The 18,873-nt window shown below is 36.6% G+C and overlaps 1 protein-coding gene across 1 annotated transcript in view; it reads left to right on the top strand.

Moving 5' to 3' along the window:
* The window catches only part of NR5A2 (nuclear receptor subfamily 5 group A member 2), a 105,378-nt gene extending 88,393 nt beyond the window's left edge, over positions 1 to 16,985 (top strand). The window contains exon 8 of the mRNA XM_030573898.1: positions 14,093 to 16,985. Within this exon, the coding sequence (XP_030429758.1) occupies positions 14,093 to 14,340 (248 nt within the window). The 3' untranslated portion in view covers positions 14,341 to 16,985. The remainder of the gene's footprint in view (positions 1 to 14,092) is intronic.
* The last annotated feature ends 1,888 nt before the right edge of the window (positions 16,986 to 18,873 follow it).

Genomic DNA, 18,873 nt, shown 5'->3' on the forward strand with positions numbered 1-18,873 from the left:
ATAAAGTAAAGAGTACCACGCTGTGAGAGCACCTTGCTGTTAAATAGTCACCAACTGCAAGGTACACAATAAATGTCTGTTATTTCGGTCTAAATGAAGGATGTCTGAATTTGAAACATCAAATATGTGGGATTTTTGAGCAACTGGATCCTATGTCAAGTTACTCTAGCTGATAATTCTTTTACAGGGTAGGCGCCAAGGCTGATTTGTCTTTTCTACACTGGGAACTGTTTGTTTGTTTACCCCAAAAGCTGAACTAGGAAAGTAATATCAAGATGAAATCTTTCACTGCTTTTTTTGCAATAATTTAATTAAATTCAGCTGGACAGATATAGTGAGGGTTGCTTTAATGTTCACTAGTTCACATTCAGAAAACTTCCTCTGATTAAGGCGAACGGTATAATAACCTCTATGTTAAACACCCAGTCACCACCACCTACTAAAAAAGATTCACTATAATATTACCAAAGACATAGCAGATACAGAGATGGCATTTGGAATATTTAACATGTTCAGTGGCCTTCTGAAGCACACCTTGGAAGAAAGTAGTATGATTTTTAGATTAAATATGATTTACATGCCTCTGGGAGCACATTAACTTCCAATTAGTGAATGTAAATCAAGAATGCAGAGAAACAAAAGAAAATTTATGAGCTGATAGCCTGGGATATGATCAGGGCCCTTGGATTTCTCCAGCAGTTAAGTATCATTTTCTGCAACAAGGGTGGGAGAATGCTGCAACAAATTTTAGCAGATCCTCTGGCATTTCTAGGATATGATCATGTATAACCAGAGATTACACTGTTTGCTGCTGAATACCTTTGAACTTGAAAGTCTGCATGTTTATATAACACAAGGGTGCAGGTGTATACTTAAATTATATCCCACAAAACATATATCCCCCTTGTTTCAGTACTGTGATTTAATGGGAAAGCAATATTTTGCAGTCATGACCTCACATATGAAAGTAAGAAACTCAAGCTTCTTTAAAGATTTCTGTGGCTCCAGCCGGTGTAACTTTTACAGTTAATTTAAAACGATTAATGAAAATCTGTTAAAAAAAAATGAAAATATAAATCCCACTCTTTAAAATAAAATAGGAATGGGAAATGTAACCCTGTCCAAAAGTAAACACTGCTGAAACTCACAACTGGAAAAATTCACATGCTCTGAGGTGCATTTGGACTCTTACTTTCAAGTAGGACCTAGTCCAACTACCAGTCAGTTCAGCAGAAATACTCCTATTGATTTTAGTGGGAGTTGGATTGGGCCCCAAGAGGGGAAGCAGTAGGTGACAGTAAGCGGTGCACTTGAGCTCAGCCAAGTGCCCACCAGAACCCTGTGGAAGAGGAAACAGCAGTGGGAGATGGAATAGGATTAGAAGTCTTTACAGAGATTTGATAGCGGAGGCAGAATTAAGGGCCTGATCCTATGAGGTGTTGAGCACCCTGAACTCACTTTGACTTACTTGAGGGCATTCAGCAACTCACAGGATCAAGCTGTTTATCCACAGCAATGGTTCAGATTTGATTTGAGGTAGGAGATTTACTTAACCTGCTCACCCATCCCTAATTAGCCCTCATATTTACACCAGGGAAAACTTTTTAAATGAACTCTGCTGCTCCACTGAAGAAGCCTATCTGATTAGATTTGTGACTAGGAAAGTTAAGGAGGTGACTGAGAACTAAAGCTCACTTCATGAGAATGTCGTGTTCAAAATAGAATGGCAACTAAGTATAAAATAAAACAATATTTAGAAAGGAAGGATGGGATTTTGGTTAAGACACTGAACTGGGACTCAAAAGATCTGAGTTCAAGTCCTGGTTCTACCACTGACTTCCTGTGTGACCTTAGACAGGTCAATTTCTCTCTCTGTGCCTCAGTTCCCCATCGGTAAAATAGGGAGAATAATACTTCCTTTTGCCCCCATCTCTGTCGGTCTTGTCTAAACTGTGAGTGCTCAGGGGCAGGGACAGCTTCTTGCTATTTATTTACACAGCATGTAGAACAGTTGGGCTTGATTTCCACTGGGGCCATGGACACTACCGGAATACAAATAAAAAATACAATTTACGGACATGAATCTACAGTTAAGTTGTGCTATAGAAAGCATCACACTGTGGGGTAAAATTTCAGTGGAGTCTTTACTCAGCCACTACATGTGTGTGCACAGAATTGTAAACTTCTGCATATGCAAGATAGCAACTGATACAGAAGACCCAAATGGGGGAAATGATTAATACAGATTTTAACATTTGCATGTGTACAGACTTTTTAAAGTACATATGCAAGCGTTTGTACCTGCAAAGTGCCTGTGCACATGTGGAAGCCACACGATGAAATCTATCTCTGCAATTTAAGTATCCAAACCACTTCTATTTCCAAGCATATACAAAAAGTCTTGGTAGAAAAATTATGTTACCACTTCTCAGACAAGTAACCATGCTATGTAAAAAGAAAGATGGTTTGAAATATTCTAGTAGTAAATCCCAGTTTAACTGCATTTAATGGTAGTGAAAGGTCAAGGTTTTTGGAAGTAAAGCTTTCTTTTTATCTATGGAACAAGAAGAAACAGTGTCCAGTTTTGACCCGGAGGGACCACTTTTAGGGGGGAAAGTGGAAAGTCTCCATGCCCATTCATTCCTTGGCCTCTCTGCCAAGAATGCCAACAGCAGGACCTATTATCTGCACAAATACAGATTCTCACACTCGGTTCTGGTGGTGGATTTTGTGACATCCACATCTGCCAGTGAGGAATGGGACTTCCGACCCCTTCATTTTATATAGCTGGCGTCAGATGACTTTTGATCATCACTAACTTTGGATGGATTTGAACCAATGGCCTAGATGGGAAGGCCCCATATTTCATTACCAATCTCGAGCCATCTTTATAGTTGTAAAGTCTACATTGTGAAAAACACAGGCACTACCAATAAAGACTATCCCATATGTAATAATAGTAAAGCTCAAGTTTTTCATTGATAATATTATGTAAAAATAATCAAACTTTATTACCCCTATTGTTGTTACACCATACTGCATAGCACATTACTGAACCATAACAATTATACAAATCTTTATTCTCATTATGGTAACTACTTGCCAGATATAGCAAAATAGATATTATGAACAACAAACCCCTCTACTGTTAGCACTGAATGCATGGAAAAAAGAGTGAGGCTGACATTCTATTCTTAACACACCTCATTGTACCTATATATATATATATATAATGTAAGAGCTACAATGGCTAATGTACTTTGAGATTCTTTTTTGGTCAGTATCCCTGCTGCTCCCTCTGCCACATGCTTTGGAGTGCAGAAGACAAAAATCACACTATGGATTTACTGTCCGTCATACACAAAATACATTTCCCCAGGCACTTGGATGAATTAATAATTTAAACAATGTCAAAAAATTATTGATAAGAACATGGCTTTAATGACCTTGTTAGGAAATCACTTTGACAATGGATATTTTTCCCCCAGAAATAAGATGCTAGTTGGTCCCTGAATTATTTTCCTTCATTTTGGCCCCTAGCTTTGTAATCTTGCCATGTAGAAATGTCAGGGCCTGATACTCATCCCATTGAAACGGATGACAAAAGTTCCACTGATTTCCATGGTGTGGGACTGGGACCAGGAAAGTGAACGGTGAACATAGTGAGTGTGTCTGCACTGTTTTGTTGCTGCAGTGATGCTCCCAAACAAAGCTGCAGGTGGGCTCCATCCTGCTAAGCACTCTGGTCCAGATTCAGCAAAGCCCTTAGCACACACATTAAGTTAAGCATGCACTTAACTGCTTTGCTGGGTTGGGACCAGAGTGCTCAGCCTCTTGCAGGACTGAACCCTTTAAGGTAAGAGCTAAAATGTTCAGGGGAATGCAAACAAAAGACTAAACAAGAAATGTCATTTGCTTAATGGAAAAAACATTTCCACTCACATTGTAGAATGTGCAAAACTTCAAAAAAGTACAAATGGTCTGTGACTGTGTTCCATTAGGAGAGGGCTGCATGTTACCATACCACACAGAATATATTGCTATGGTTAGCACTTAAAACTTATACAAACTTAAAGCTACCTATCAACCAGACTCTACAGTACACCTAAATATTTATGTTCTTCATCTGTATTTTTTTTTGTTGTTGTTTGATTTTCTTTTAATTACTAAATTAGGTATCTATTATGTTGGCAGAAAAACATGGCACAATACAGGATCTCTGAGATTAGTAAATCACAAACATCTTTACTATAAGCTATATTTTCTCATTTTAAAGAAAAGACATTACAATTCTTGTTCTTGCAGGGATTTGGTTACACTGAATGGCATTGTGTAGCCAAACAAGTTTCACAGAATAGTACAAAAGTAAAAGTAGTATGAAGCTCTACTCTTACTTACAGAGCATCATAATATAACTGGCTGGCCTAACATTTTAGCCAAGTTGATAAAAGTTTTAAATGTAATAATTAAATGTAAATACAGTCCTGATCCAAAAACCAGAAGAATGCCTTTAAGCTAATATTTATAACAAGAACTGTTTGACTGAGCTCTCTTGTAAATTTTATCATACCTGAGGCAGTTTTCCTCATTCTATTAGCTGAAAAACTGAATTTATCCCGAGGCAAACCAGACATCTAGTACAGGCTAAATTCAGCAACAGGAGCTTAAATTTGGCTTAATATATCCCCACTTGAATCTGCCTGTTTAATTCTCTTTCATATGATAACATGGCTTATTCATAGTCTGGACTTACCACTTGAACAAACTGAACATCATATCTTATTCTAATAGAATAAGAAAACTTCGCAAAAACACAAAAGTTCCGGAATGAAAATCAAAGGCAAACTTAGGTTTCAAAAAAATGTTTTGTAAAGGTCTACAAGATTAGCACAGAGAGGTTTTTCCCTAAGGAACACTGCTTTTTATGATCATGCATTTTTCATAGAGACAGATGGGCTTTATAAAAGGATACAGCCTGCTACTCAAGAGGGTTTCAGTGACAGCTGCACTTCTGTGTTCTAACCACAGTAGAAATTTATATAGGCTATATTTTCACAAAATATTTGTACTTCTTCTTTGGTCATATTCATTCCTGATGTAATTTCACTGACTCAAGTGGAACTACACCTGAAATTAATCTGCCCATTATTCCTCTAATAAACAGTGTTTAATTAGTAAAGGGGAAATAATATATTCCAACTTCCTCCCCTAAAATGCCTATCTAAAAAAAATTTGTTTCTTTATTCCAAACATTCAATACCTTCCCATCCAAGGAATGTATATTTCCTCATTCCTCTAGGTTTTATTGTGGTTTGTCATTAACTAAATATAACACCTTATTTACCTTTGTGCTCAGCTTCAAGACTTTTGAACAATTGCTCCAACCACCATTTCCAGGAATTTCATAAATAATTACACTGATTTTAAATATTCATAACCTACAAACTGTAAACATTATATCTTGACAAATCAAGTCCCTATGACTACCATTAGTTCAGTCAACAGCTCTTGAAACAAAGAGGCCCTGAGAAGAAAGTTTTACAAACTATTCTTCAAGATTGAGTTGCACACACAATTTAGTCTCACCTATTCTTATTTTTTTACCTCTTTCATTCAAAATCTGATCCTATTTCCTACTTTTATCAAATGTGGTACTTTATTCCTAATTTACTTAAAGGAAGTTATACACTGAATAGATTAGGACACATTTGGTTACAGAAATGTTTGGAAGCTTGCTGCTAAGGTGAATTATTGGGCCAATAAAATCATTAGCTTGCTTAGAAGTACAAATATTTACCATATTTGGTAAGCTGAATATTTCTAGCCAATAATCATACTGTGAACAGGAGACTTATATAGGAGTCAAGTAATATGGGTTCTAATCTATGTTTATGTCTACACTTATGGCAACATGTAGAGTACAGACACTGCACACCCAGCTAGCACTATAAATATCAGTGGAGATAGTGAGATACAACTTATATGAGTAGTGTGCCCCACATGCCTGAACCCCCAGTGTACATACCCGACACTGTCCACACAGCTCTCTGCATGCCCAAGTAGAGCCTCTCATGTCTATTTTTAGCAGTGTAGTGTCTTGCTGCCAGACACTTTCCACACCACAGTAAATGGCTCTGGCAGCAGTTCACTCAGTTTCCCCACCACCTCCCTGCTGCCAGATCCTTCCCCCGCTACCAGAGCCTTTCACTGTAGCAAATAGCTACACGCCGCAACAACAAGTATGGACCCCACCTGCCTTCTTTCCCTCTGGCAGGTAGTGACACATTTAATGCTGCAGTGTACACGCCACCATATGTGTAGATAAAGTCTATTCTCTGCCATAGATTCCCTCTATGACCTTCAGCAAGTCACTTTGGCCCAAATTTTCCAAAATATCCTATAATTTTGCATGTTCAACTTTAGAAACCTATGGAGAGTCTTATTTTTGATAGACCCTAAAATATCATAGTTGCTATTCAACCTTGCATTTGGAAAGACACAGTCCCTGTCTTCAAGGGTATATAGTTTAAAGAGATAAAAATAAATAATGTAGGGAAAGGATGCAAGTTACAAGCATGTGGTCACCGGAATGTATGACACATGGTTTATTAGTTCCAGGTTTGCTTGTTTCATTCTTTGGATCAGCAGGTAGAAGAATAAAGAAGAAATAAATTGGACAGAAGGAAGGGAGGGAAGAGGTGAAGGCATGAGGAGAAAAGAGAAGAGGAAAGAAAGAGGAGAGAGTGGGCGGTTCAGGCATTTGACTGCTGATAGGTCAAAAAAAGTCCAAGTGTAAATGTCAATTGTGACCTCAGGACGCTGAGGCTGAAGGGTGCTTCAGCTGCTGCATATGTGGTAAGGAGGCAGAAGGAGAACAAAAGTCTTTAATAGAGCACCCAAGAAGTTTGTGTACCTCAACTATACTACTGTATTTGTCCATACGTTTTCCCTTCAACTGAGTCCTTTGAGAAACAGGGTTTAATACATTTAAGAATTTTATCTATGGCCCACTGAAGTCAATAGGGATTGGAGGAGGACTTAAATTAATTTCTACTTTGAAAAATTCTCCTCTCATATCTTAAAATGTTGATAATATCAGCACTCTCGTTTGTGGAACTAGAGTAGGAGCCGAGAACTCCAAAGTCCAGAGAGGCAGGAGTGGAATTATGGGTTCTGTGCATGTGCATGGCCAGTTGGTTCATGTGATGCAGACAGGAGTGGCTGGTGAAATGAAGCAATAAGAATTAATTAACATTCTTTGAAAAGTACTTACACAGCTCCTGCACAGTAACCATTTTTCAAAGTTAAATCTCTCATTCCCTTTCATTTTTCTTTTCAAAATTCCCAAACCAGTGAGAGCTCTCTATGGATTAATAGCACACCAAATTTCAGTGTTTCAAGTTTGGAACATGAGGAGGGGGAAATCTCTCTGAAACCTAAATATTTCCCCCCTCTAAAGGCCAGACCCATTTTTTGGAAAATACGCAAAAGTGTTTTCTTCAGAACCCAAGTGTGCTTATCTTGTATGCAAAGTTTCAGCTTGGAGCACAATTTGATGACAGAGGTATGAACCCCTGAAAATTGAAGATTTAGTGGGAATACTGAGACTTTTACTGTGACTATAGGGCTGCTACTGGCACCACTATAATAATTTTTTTGTCTTCATCTTCAGAAGTAAACTATAGAGAACACACACTCTGTGTTTGACAGAATAGCTATTGCTAGTTCTTGTAAAACATGTAATATATTCCAGAAGACCTAAGGGTGTACTCTCCAATAAGGATGGAAAAAGATGTGCACCCCACTGTGAACTCACAGTAAGGCTGTTTCATGTAAAAAGTTGGTAATTAGTCCCTGAGTGAATAAAGTAGATGAGATAAGAGATTGGACTTACTGTAGCAACACAATATGCGTTTTCTAGTTGCTAGAATTTAAAGGGTGTATGGATGGGCGAGGGGTCTATTTCTGCTTATTTTATTTTACAAGTTTTTAAATCTTGGAAACTAATTTATTACATTAAGCTTAAACATGTGTACTTTAAAATCTAACTAAGAGATACAGAGATAGATAGGAGACATATAGACTGCAAAAAAACCTGAATTGGTTGAATAATTTTATAAAAAGTACTACAGATTTTCTTACTATACGTGTCAGGTGAATTTCATCCCAACTGATTTCAATGTGATGACTGGTGATTTATCCACATAGAACATTAGTGGTCATAGAATCTTTAGTCAGAAGATAAATATTTTTTATAATGAAATCAAATCTCTTTACCCAGAGGTACAACCACAAACATTAAAAAAAAATCCTATCATAATAGCTAGAATAAAAGAAAATCAAAATTATAGTTAAGTACCACATTATGAATAATCAGCTAAATACACAAGCATCAGGAAGCATCAATAGGCCCAATAGTATAATAATCTTCTTTGCTCTAGCCCAGGGGTAGGCAACTTATGGCATGGATGCCGAAGGCGGCATGCGAGCTGATTTTCAGTGGCACTCACACTGCCCGGGTCCTGGCCCCTTGTCCAGGGGATTGCATTTTATTTAATTTTAAATGAAACTTCTTAAACATTTTTAAAACCTTGTTTACTTTACATACAACAATAGTTTAGTTATATATTATAGACTTATAGAAAGAGACTTTCTAAGAACGTTAAAATGTATTACTGGCACGCAAAACCTTAAATTAGGGTGAATAAATGAAGACTTGGCACACCACTTCTGAAAGGTTGCTGACCCCTGCTCTAGCCTGCAAAGCTGAAGACGACAACAGAAATACCTTACATTTTCTATTTCCCCTTCATTGTTACTCATCCTCGTCAGAGGTGGACCTCTCCCCACCTCATCTATCTCTTTAAAAAGTATTTACATTATTTATTACTGTAAAGGGTTCCATGAAAAAACTTATGAAGTAAATGCTATATAATATAGGGGTACTGGGCATCACAATGAAGCCTATATCATGTGTTCCCATGATATCAGTGCCTCATAATTATCTCCTGTGTTTTTCTGCATTTGTTTTGCCCATAATTTTTTAGACCAAGGGGGTTTTCCAAGACAACAGACAACGGTAATACTTTATTAAGAATATCTCTCTAGAGCGAATGCATTAAGAAGTGTATTTTCAATTTGAATATGTGGCATTTTAGCCACAATACTATCACTCGTGTTTAATGTCATCATTAATTGAAGTTATTTATATGGCATTCCTAGAATGGTTATCACCGTTCTATAGGAATGCTTAAAGCTCTGTGCACTGAGGTGAAAAAATATCACAGACACAAATTCTGCCCTCATTTCCATGCATCGTCCATTAAGTCAAATTGAGCCACTGAACTCACAAAGGGTAGCATAGGCGTAACAATGTCATAGGTCACAGGTAGCACAAGTGTAACTGAGTGCAGGATGTAGCCCCACTGACTCCAAAATGATACTGGCACATCTGACAGCAGAATATGTCTCTCAACAGCACATACTTTGCCTCCATATCTTAAACAAAAAACAAGAAGAAAAAAACACCAACATATGAGTCAACAGTGTGATGCTGTTGCAAAAAAAGCATACATGATTCTGGGATGCATTAACAGGTGTGTTGTGAGCAAGTTACGAGAAGTCATTCTTCCGCTCTACTCTGCACTGGTTAGGCTTCAACTGAAATATTGTGTCCAGTTCTGGGCACCGCATTTCAAGAATGATGTGGAGAAATTGGAGAGGGTACAGAGAAGAGCAACAAGAATGATTAAAGGTGTAGAGAACATGACCTATGAAGGAAGGCTGAGAGAATTAGGTTTGTTTAGTTTGGAAAAAAGAAGACAGAGGGGACATGATAGCAGTTTTCAGGTATCTAAAAGGGTGTCATAAGGAGAGGGGAGAAAACTTGTTCATCTTAGCCTCTAAGGATAGAACAAGAAGCAATGGGCTTAAACTGCAGCAAGGGAGGTTTAGGTTGGACATTAAGAAAAAGTTCCTAACTGTCAGGGTGGTTAAACACTGGAATAAATTGCCTAGGGAGGTTGTGGACTCTCCATCTCTGGAGATATTTAAGAGTAGGTTAGATAAATGTCTATCAGGGATGGTCTAGACAGTATTTGGTCTTGCCATGAGGGCAGGGGACTAGTCTCGATGACCTCTCAAGGTCCCTTCCAGCCCTACAATCTATGAATCTATAAGGAGTATGTGTATTTTTAGACTTTGGTGGTTCTTCATCTCTGCTAAGAACTGAGTGGTTTTGTGAAGTTACAACTGAAAACACAAGTAATATTTAAGAACATAGAGCAGAAGTCAGGATTAAACTTGTGTTCTTTAAAAATATTATAATAATTTAACCTAAAATAGGACCTAATCCAAAATCTATTGAAGGCAAAAGATGCCCATCAATTTTAATAGGCTTTGGATCAGGCCCACAGTATCTGAAAGCAGCCATAGCTCAAAAGTTACATTTATAAGATGAAGTTTGACATACTGATTCTGTAACATCATTGTTCATTTAATATAGTCTAAACTGCAAACTCTCTATTTATCTGTTTGTCTTTTACTTCACCTGCAGTGTCTGTGGGAATTTCTTACATGGTAGCAGCAAACTAGTGATTGTATTTCACTTTTGAAAGTAAACCATTTTAAATAATTGTGATAGTTGGTAATGTTAGTATTCTTAACAACCTCCCAGAAGCATATTTAGGACAGATTTTTAAACCATTGCAGAATTGCAAAATACCTTGTGCATGTCGTTACTCTTCTAAAAGGCAAATAGCAGTGGTAATTTATGCAGAGCAGTACAACTTTTCACATTTAATTCTGTGTCCTTTGTTTTCTGTAGACTAGAGAAAATGAAATTATGTTATTTCCCACACAAGATGTTACAAAGAGAAAAAGTGATTAATTACAGCCACCTGGAGGACATCTAGTTTGCAGTTATGAGCATGAAACAATGTCTTTAAAAACAATGCATGGTATATTTTTATAATATATTGCAAACCTGATTATCCAAAGATCTCTGGGGACACCAGAAAACTTTGGGTAACTGAGGGTTTGGATAACTAGGAGAGGTGGCTGATCAGGCTTTGAAGTCTGGTTTCTAGAACCCCCAGCCATGGACAGAACCTGCTCCAATTTTAGGGATTTCCCTCTGGCTTCCTTAAGGCCAGCCAGCAATTCAGGAGGAGGTTCTGCTCCCAGTTGCTCAGGCCTGCAGCACAATAAAGAGGAGGGAGGTTGATTAGTGAACTCAGTTCAGTGTAGTGGCATAGGCTGTTCCTCTCTTCAGACAGAGAGTGTAAGGGCCAAATACACCCTGGTCACAGGAGGCCTCATATACACAGTCAAACTAGCACTTTGAAGGAGCAAGATGCAGAGTAACCACAGAGGGAAACTTGATATTTTCAGCAGAAGAGTGCAGCTGCTGCATGTCAGTCTCTGCAGCAGGTAGGGTGACCAGATGTCCCAATTTTATAGGGACAGTCCTGATTTTTGGGTCTTTTTCTTATATAGGCTTCTATTACCCCTCACCTCCATTCCAATTATTCACATTTGCTGTCTGGTCACCCTAGCATCAGGCATACAGAGAAGGGCTATGGGACAAACCATCTAGAGAGCTGTGTATATTAGTGTAGCTCCAAATCTGCAGTAATGGCCATGCAGAAACTTCAGGGTGGTTCAGACCTTGTTGCCTGGTTGGAATGGAAAAATTCTGTCCTTCAATCACCTCCAAAGTCTTCCTGCACAGAGCAGAATTTATTTGGGCTCTGCCCAGGAACCAGGCTTTGCTCCATCAGAAGCACTTTCAGGAATAGGGTCAATGGACCCAATCTCTGGCATGTAGCCTAAAAAAATTAATTTGGGCTGCAAAGCATAGCAGTCACAGGTAGCAGGTTCTTTCTCTAGTAGCTACATAAATTATTATTTAATAAATTAAATTGGCAAATCACATGAATAGAGTTTTTATTTAATAACCAAAGTACCCAAATCATTCATGCAACCGAACAAAAAATCAGATGCCTAGAAACAGCCAGTCCCTAGTGCTGTCATAGTCAAACTTCTGAAGACATAGGAAACAGAAAAAAATAGACATAGTCAGTGGAGTACACCATAATCTGGAAGTGATGGTCCATTTTACATCAGTTTCTCAGGTGCTCACCCCTTCTTTATACCCCTTTCTTTCCTTGCATCTACACATGACTGGGACCATATTCGACAATGGTTCAGCCCCTACCCATTTGTTATGTTCTTGAAAACATACGTTGTTTGGAATGCTGGCTACCCATAATGAACGTTCTGTGGTTAGCCTCACTGTTGTATCAAAAGTAGTGGGCAAGGGGTTGACCTATCAGTGCAGTCAGCTCCATGGATACATGTATCCCAAAATCCCGCAAAAAAAGCTATTCTATAACCTGTTTTTCACTTCTGTGTGGCTAACTTGCTTGTCACAAGATACAAATCACAAAAAGTCCCCAAAACTGGTGACCCTAGGTGACTTCTTAATGCTAACTCCTGATTTAGTTATGCCAACTCTTATAGCCTTGCTATGTCTCACCTTTTTACCAAGCCTGTAATTTATACTGTATGTTCATCTACTTGCATTTCAAGCACTCTTATCCTTAGTCTTACCTATTAAAAGCATTAAAACACATTCTAGCATTAAAATAAATTGGGTCAAAGCTTGGGCTTCAGTGCCACATGTATCCCAGGCCATTGGTGGGTTTGGGGGGCCAAAACCCATTCTTGCTCTGCATAATGAAAAACTCCATTCATCTCCCTTCAGCAATAAGATTTGAAGGAGACTCCACAGGTGGGAATTCAGCACGTTCCCGGCCTACTATCCTGGAAAAACCTGCATAGGAGAAAATTTGGCCTCTAAGTTCATGTTAATTACATTGTTATTGTGTTTCTTCTTAACATTCATTCATGTCTTAATGTTATGCTGACAACCAAGACATGTTCTCACAGCAACTGCACCTTGACCACTGCATATGTATATATAAAGCTGTTAATTTAACAGCATCTGGTGCATACATGTAAGCAGGATGATTTTAGTTTTCCTGAAAATTTTAATTTCTAGATCTTTTTGTTTTAGTTTCTAACTATGCTTCCCATTAGTGTTGTCTTTTGCATTGAACAGAACTTTAATTTACACTTTTTTGAATACAAAAAAAGATCAGCATCTCAAGGACTATAATATCGCAATGTAGACACATCAAAATAAGTATGCCACCAAACTACCTTTTATGGAAATAACACAGATAAGAAAAGTTCAGTACACCATCAACTTCAACATTCCTAGAGAGCTCAGAGGTGCTGTATAGTAACTGTAGATAATATGTTGTTAGAATGAACAATTTGCCAGTGCCCATCTCACCAGTATGAATGACAGTTGTCCAATAGCAAAGGAGATCAATGTATCAGAATTTATAAACCATATTCAGGTTAAAGGGCACTTATCTTTTATTCTGTCCAAAGGACATGAGTTTTATTTTATAAAGATCATTAGTCATTGAAATATATATTTTAGAGAGTTTCTAGTAGGTAAGATTATTTTGGCAGTCACTGGAGTGTACCAGATGGTTCATTAGCATAGGCAAGACAAGTCAAAGGCTTTCAGAATCATTTAGAAAATGTCAAACAGAAACAAGAACCTTGTCACTTTTTATTAGAATTAACTACATCATACCCTGGACACAGATTTCACCTTGGGTCAGAAAAATTAATACAGAATTATATGAATTGTTTAATATACTGGGTTAAAGATAGGTCTTCCTCTGGGGACTCATTTGCTGGCAATATATTATGGTCATCTACTTCAGAAATCTTCAGCCTTCCCTTTTGTAAGCTATGAAAAGAGTTGACCTTGCTCAAAATCCATTGGTGTCTAATTGATTTGAGGTATATGCAAAATTTCAACAAGACAGTCTGCTAGAGTTCTTTTGTGATTATTTTCCCAGGAAAATTGGGGAATAGATTTACTGAATATTGAGCAGCATGTAAAATATGCTTTTGTAAAGAGAAAAAAAAACAGTCTAAGTAAAACACTGCTTTAGTAAACAGGAACTCAAATGCAATTGAAATGTTACTTTCTTTTTCCCCCCATCAGATGTCAAAAACCTTGAGAACTTCCAGCTTGTGGAAGGTGTTCAGGAACAAGTTAATGCTGCTCTGCTGGACTATACAATGTGCAACTATCCACAACAGACAGACAAATTTGGGCAACTTCTCCTGCGACTACCAGAAATCCGGGCCATCAGTATGCAGGCCGAAGAATACCTCTACTACAAACACCTGAATGGGGATGTGCCATGTAATAACCTTCTCATTGAAATGCTGCATGCAAAGAGAGCATAAATTATGCCCATTAGAGCTTCTGCTTTCAAGAAAAAAAAATTCTGAACTGCTCCAAGCAACACTAATTAAAAACTTGGTTTTAAGACTGCAAAATGGTATAATAATCAAATACTTAGTAGTAAATAAGTGATGTATCAGGGTATTTGTATTGCAAACTGTGAATCAAATGCTACACATCCCCAAAGGAATCTGTATAGGACTTTGTACTGGAATGAAACAAGCTTATAAGTGGATCTATCACCAATGTCAACATGAAAAAAAATGGAACAGTTCTTGTATATTTAACTTTTCTGATCGCCACTATGAAGAAATTTAGGAACAAACTGATCTGTGTTATTAAGCTAATATAGTGGAGAAATTGAGTGCACTAAAATCCTTCATTGTACAGCAGGACTTCTAAAACAACTCTAAAGGATGCAAAACTGCACCAACAACAACTTCTATCATCCTTCCAAGGACCCAACACTTACTTTGCCTGTGATAAATGTTGTGGCACCTATTCAATCTGTAATAAAGGTCTGGAGTAGCCACATACTATATAGTAGCTCCACCAAATCATAAAAGCCTGGCTTTGAATGTCTGTGTCTCAGGCCTGCAAATAGATAACATGAAGAGTCTGTTAATAAGTTAGCTTGACATTCTTAATATGTTCTGAAGTTTGTTTTTTATGTGTTCATGTAATTAAATCAGGCAGTATCCCTCTTCTACTAATATTCCATGGGATGGCTATAAAACATCACAAATTGTTTCTCCAAGGCAAGTTTGCTAATTCAACCATGTTTCAATTACAGTATCAAAAATGTGGCTCTGGCATTGTCTAAGATTTTCATGCCAAATAAGTTTGCTAAAGTTTTTCAGTCTGTTAGCCATCCTGTTTAAAGTTAGTTTCTTTTAAAAATAAATAAAATCTTCTCAGATTTCAAATGATAACATTGCTAAATAATGAAAGTCAACATCTAAAGCACATTTAGCTATGCAAAAAAAACCACAACAATCAAAATGTATGAGCTGATCAAGTCAAACTGCTTGCTAAGAAGTGATCTTTAAAATTATCAAGAAAAGACAAAAGTACGTTTTAAACACATAATTTAAATTTAAAAAAAAAAGTTAGGTAATTAAAATATTCTACATGGGTAAAGAAGAGTGATACTGTCATGTCTATGTAGACCAAAGTCTGCTGCAGAACAAATATTGGAGAAGGACAAATAATTACATCTCTATCCAAATGAAGATATCAGTATTATAACATGTAGTTCCACAGTTATGAAAGTCTTGCCTTATTTCATTATCCTAAAAGGTAACTGGGCAAATGTGGATCAACATATGTTTAAAATAGAGTATTAATACTTTACATTAAAAAGAACCCTAGTGTTTACATTCTTTAGGTCCTGTGGGAAAAAATCTGTAATAAAATTGCAAAGAAGTGATTCCCTTAGTGTTGCTTTCTGATTGGTAATTATTTTACCAGTACTGAATTACTATATGTCGTGAGACACTAAAATCAAAAAGGGAATCTCATTTAAACTTTAATTTTTTGAGATTATCGGCTGCACAATCACTTGTAGAAACTGTATAAACTCCTAATCCCTTAATTTTTTTTTCCATGGAGATTGCTGGCTTTTGAATAGTTTATTTATATTGTATATCATAGTTTCCACTGTAGACAATTATGATGCTAATTTATTGGTCCTTGGTTTCATCTTTATATAAGATATAGCCAGAATGAAGAAGCCAAATATATGTGTTTACTGTAGCATGTCTTCAAGTTAGTGGAACATAGTTCAGGGACATACAAGGGTCTTTACAAATTAAAATCATTCACTTGATTAAATGTCTGTAAATCTTCATAATCCTAAATGTAGTTTATTTAAATCTATTGTAAATTATGTGACTTGTAGTTTCCTCTGGTTTATGTGAATTTAACAAGGTGCATTCTTATCTTAAATTCTTTTCCAAACATTGTACATTGTATACCAAAGACATCAGTTATTTCTGCATTAGTATAAAACAGATTATTTTAATCACCTGTATTAGTCATCTCTAATACTCTGTCCATGTGTAGGGTACAAACCTAGCTAAACACAGCATCAGCAGCACCCAGATGTCGGTCTCACATCATGGAATACCACTCATGCTTTTTTACAGATCAAATGTAATACGAAAACATTTCGCCTAACTATCATGTATAATCAATAGAGATGGAAGCATCACTTGAAAAAAACAAAAGGACTAAACTTATAGAAAGTAAGATGTGAATGGCATTTGGGGGTGGTAGTGAAGTTGCTGTAGTCACATGTACAACATGGGTATAATATTTCTTTTTTCTTTTTCAAGTGTTCATATTCTGTAAATTCTTGATTTGTTTTTATGGAAACACTACAGTGAACCTCACTGAATATTAAAGCTTAAAAAATAAACAAAAATGTGTTGCTAACTGTATACACAGCACCATTATCTATATATAGGACAAGAGAACTAATATAAGGATGTAAAAGACAAGCAACAACTTGCATACAATTTAATGGAAACAGTTTCAGATAAACTATAACATATATTAGCAGTACCTGTAGTTCCAAAAATCCCTCCATATTGCCCAAAGTTTTCAAACAAAAATCTCCCTAAGTTAATTGTTAACCACTTTGTAACCAGACATTTACTTATGACTGCCTTATTGATTGCAGGACATATTAGTAAAAGCAGACTGAAATACAAAGGTTATGGCTTTGCCTGGTTTATTATAGTTCTGTATTTGTAAGCAGACAATCTGTAATGTCTGAATATTTGTATTACAGATGTTCTGCAGCTGCCTTGGATTTGAATCCATGCAACTTTTAGAATGTGCAATTAGTTACTTGTTGAAGTTGAAGTTCTCTTACTGTATCAGTGAAATACCTATTGTCATGTCAGTTCTTGCCAGGAGTTATGCATCACTAATGGATTTTTTTCAGTATTTCAATAAATATTGATATGCCCATCCTGATTACTTTAAAATTGTTTTACAATATTCCCATTGCATTGGGAACTAATTCCTAGTCAAATAAAAGTCAGTTACTCAAGCAGGAGTTAAAAAATACTGAAGATGAAGCCAAAGAAAATGTGATGCCGAAAGGAATAGAAATTTGCATGTATGCAACATTACGTTCAGAACCTCAGATATCATGATGAACATGGTGTAGATGCATATGCTGAATGCAATACACATGACTTGAAAGAGTGAATAAGACAAATCTCCTTTCAAACTAGCATATTTATAGATACATGGTTATATATATATATTAGTTTGACTAGGAATATATATATATTCTTAGTTTTCTAATAGTAGTTTGATATTCAAAGTTACCCACAAAAGATAAAAGAGAATCAATTAACAGCATTCAGGAGGACAGCAGAGCTCAAACTAACCTCTCAGCAATGTAAATACATGACAGGGCCAGGGGAAACCCCAGAGCTTCCAACACGACTGCCACAAGACTCTGCTAAAGAGACAGATGTTGCTGCTACTAAAAAAATGATTTTGCCTGCCATTTCAAGAAGATGAGGAATAGTGATACACTATGATGTGTCAATAGAATCCTACTACTGAGATCAAACACACCTCTCCACAATTCCTTTTCTAGCTTAAAGTGTTTTTTCTCTTAGGTCCTGATCAGGCTCCCACTGAAGTCAATGTTAAAATTTTAGCAGTGCAAAATTAGGTCTAGAATTAGTTGTGTACAAATATTTTGCTTAAAAAAAAACACAAATTTTAAATTCACTAAAGATATACAAAAATTAAAGATAATGTTGTGTAGCTTAGAGGTTGGAGGAATATGTTTTTATTTTCAAGGAGCATATGTTACATGAAAATTTTGGATTGGCCCACACAGAAAATGTCAAATTTAGCAATTTACCACCACCAAAGAAAAAAAACTTCCTAATAGCAATATATATGTATATGAATGATGTATTTCATATCCACAGTACACACAAACTACGAGGGGATTTTAGCGTTAACTAAGTTTGACATGGTTCTGAAGCAAGCTGATGTATGTTCTTATTGCAAACAGGCAAAGAGAGAGTTCAGTGTAACTCAGGTCAATACAGTTCAACAGTTAGTGATCTTGACAATTTCCTGGCATGCTAAATAACAGTTTTCTTTAACCCTTCACTGGAAGCCTCTAGTTTAGTCTGTAACATAAGCTTATGTAAAAATATATATATATATACATATATATATATATTCACTCTCACCAAAGCGTTTGCTGTGTGCAAGATTACACAATGAGCTACTACCTTGCATAGGAAAAGTTATTGTGTAGAAACTATATGCTAATATCTAAGCTGGCAATATTTGTAGGTCCAAGAGTGTTAAAGTAACATTGATCATAGCATGATTTAGCCAAGTTACAGCAGCATTATTAAGTATTGAGTATACATGGTATTAAGACAGTCTTATAGAGGTACCTTAGTGATGCTGGAATGATTCAGGCCACCTGTTTGTCAAAGCAGCACTCTGCTATTTGTATATATGCTGAATAAAAAATATTTGTAACT

Source organism: Gopherus evgoodei, chromosome 8 (assembly GCF_007399415.2).
Source record: "Gopherus evgoodei ecotype Sinaloan lineage chromosome 8, rGopEvg1_v1.p, whole genome shotgun sequence".
Lineage (NCBI taxonomy): Eukaryota > Metazoa > Chordata > Testudines > Testudinidae > Gopherus > Gopherus evgoodei.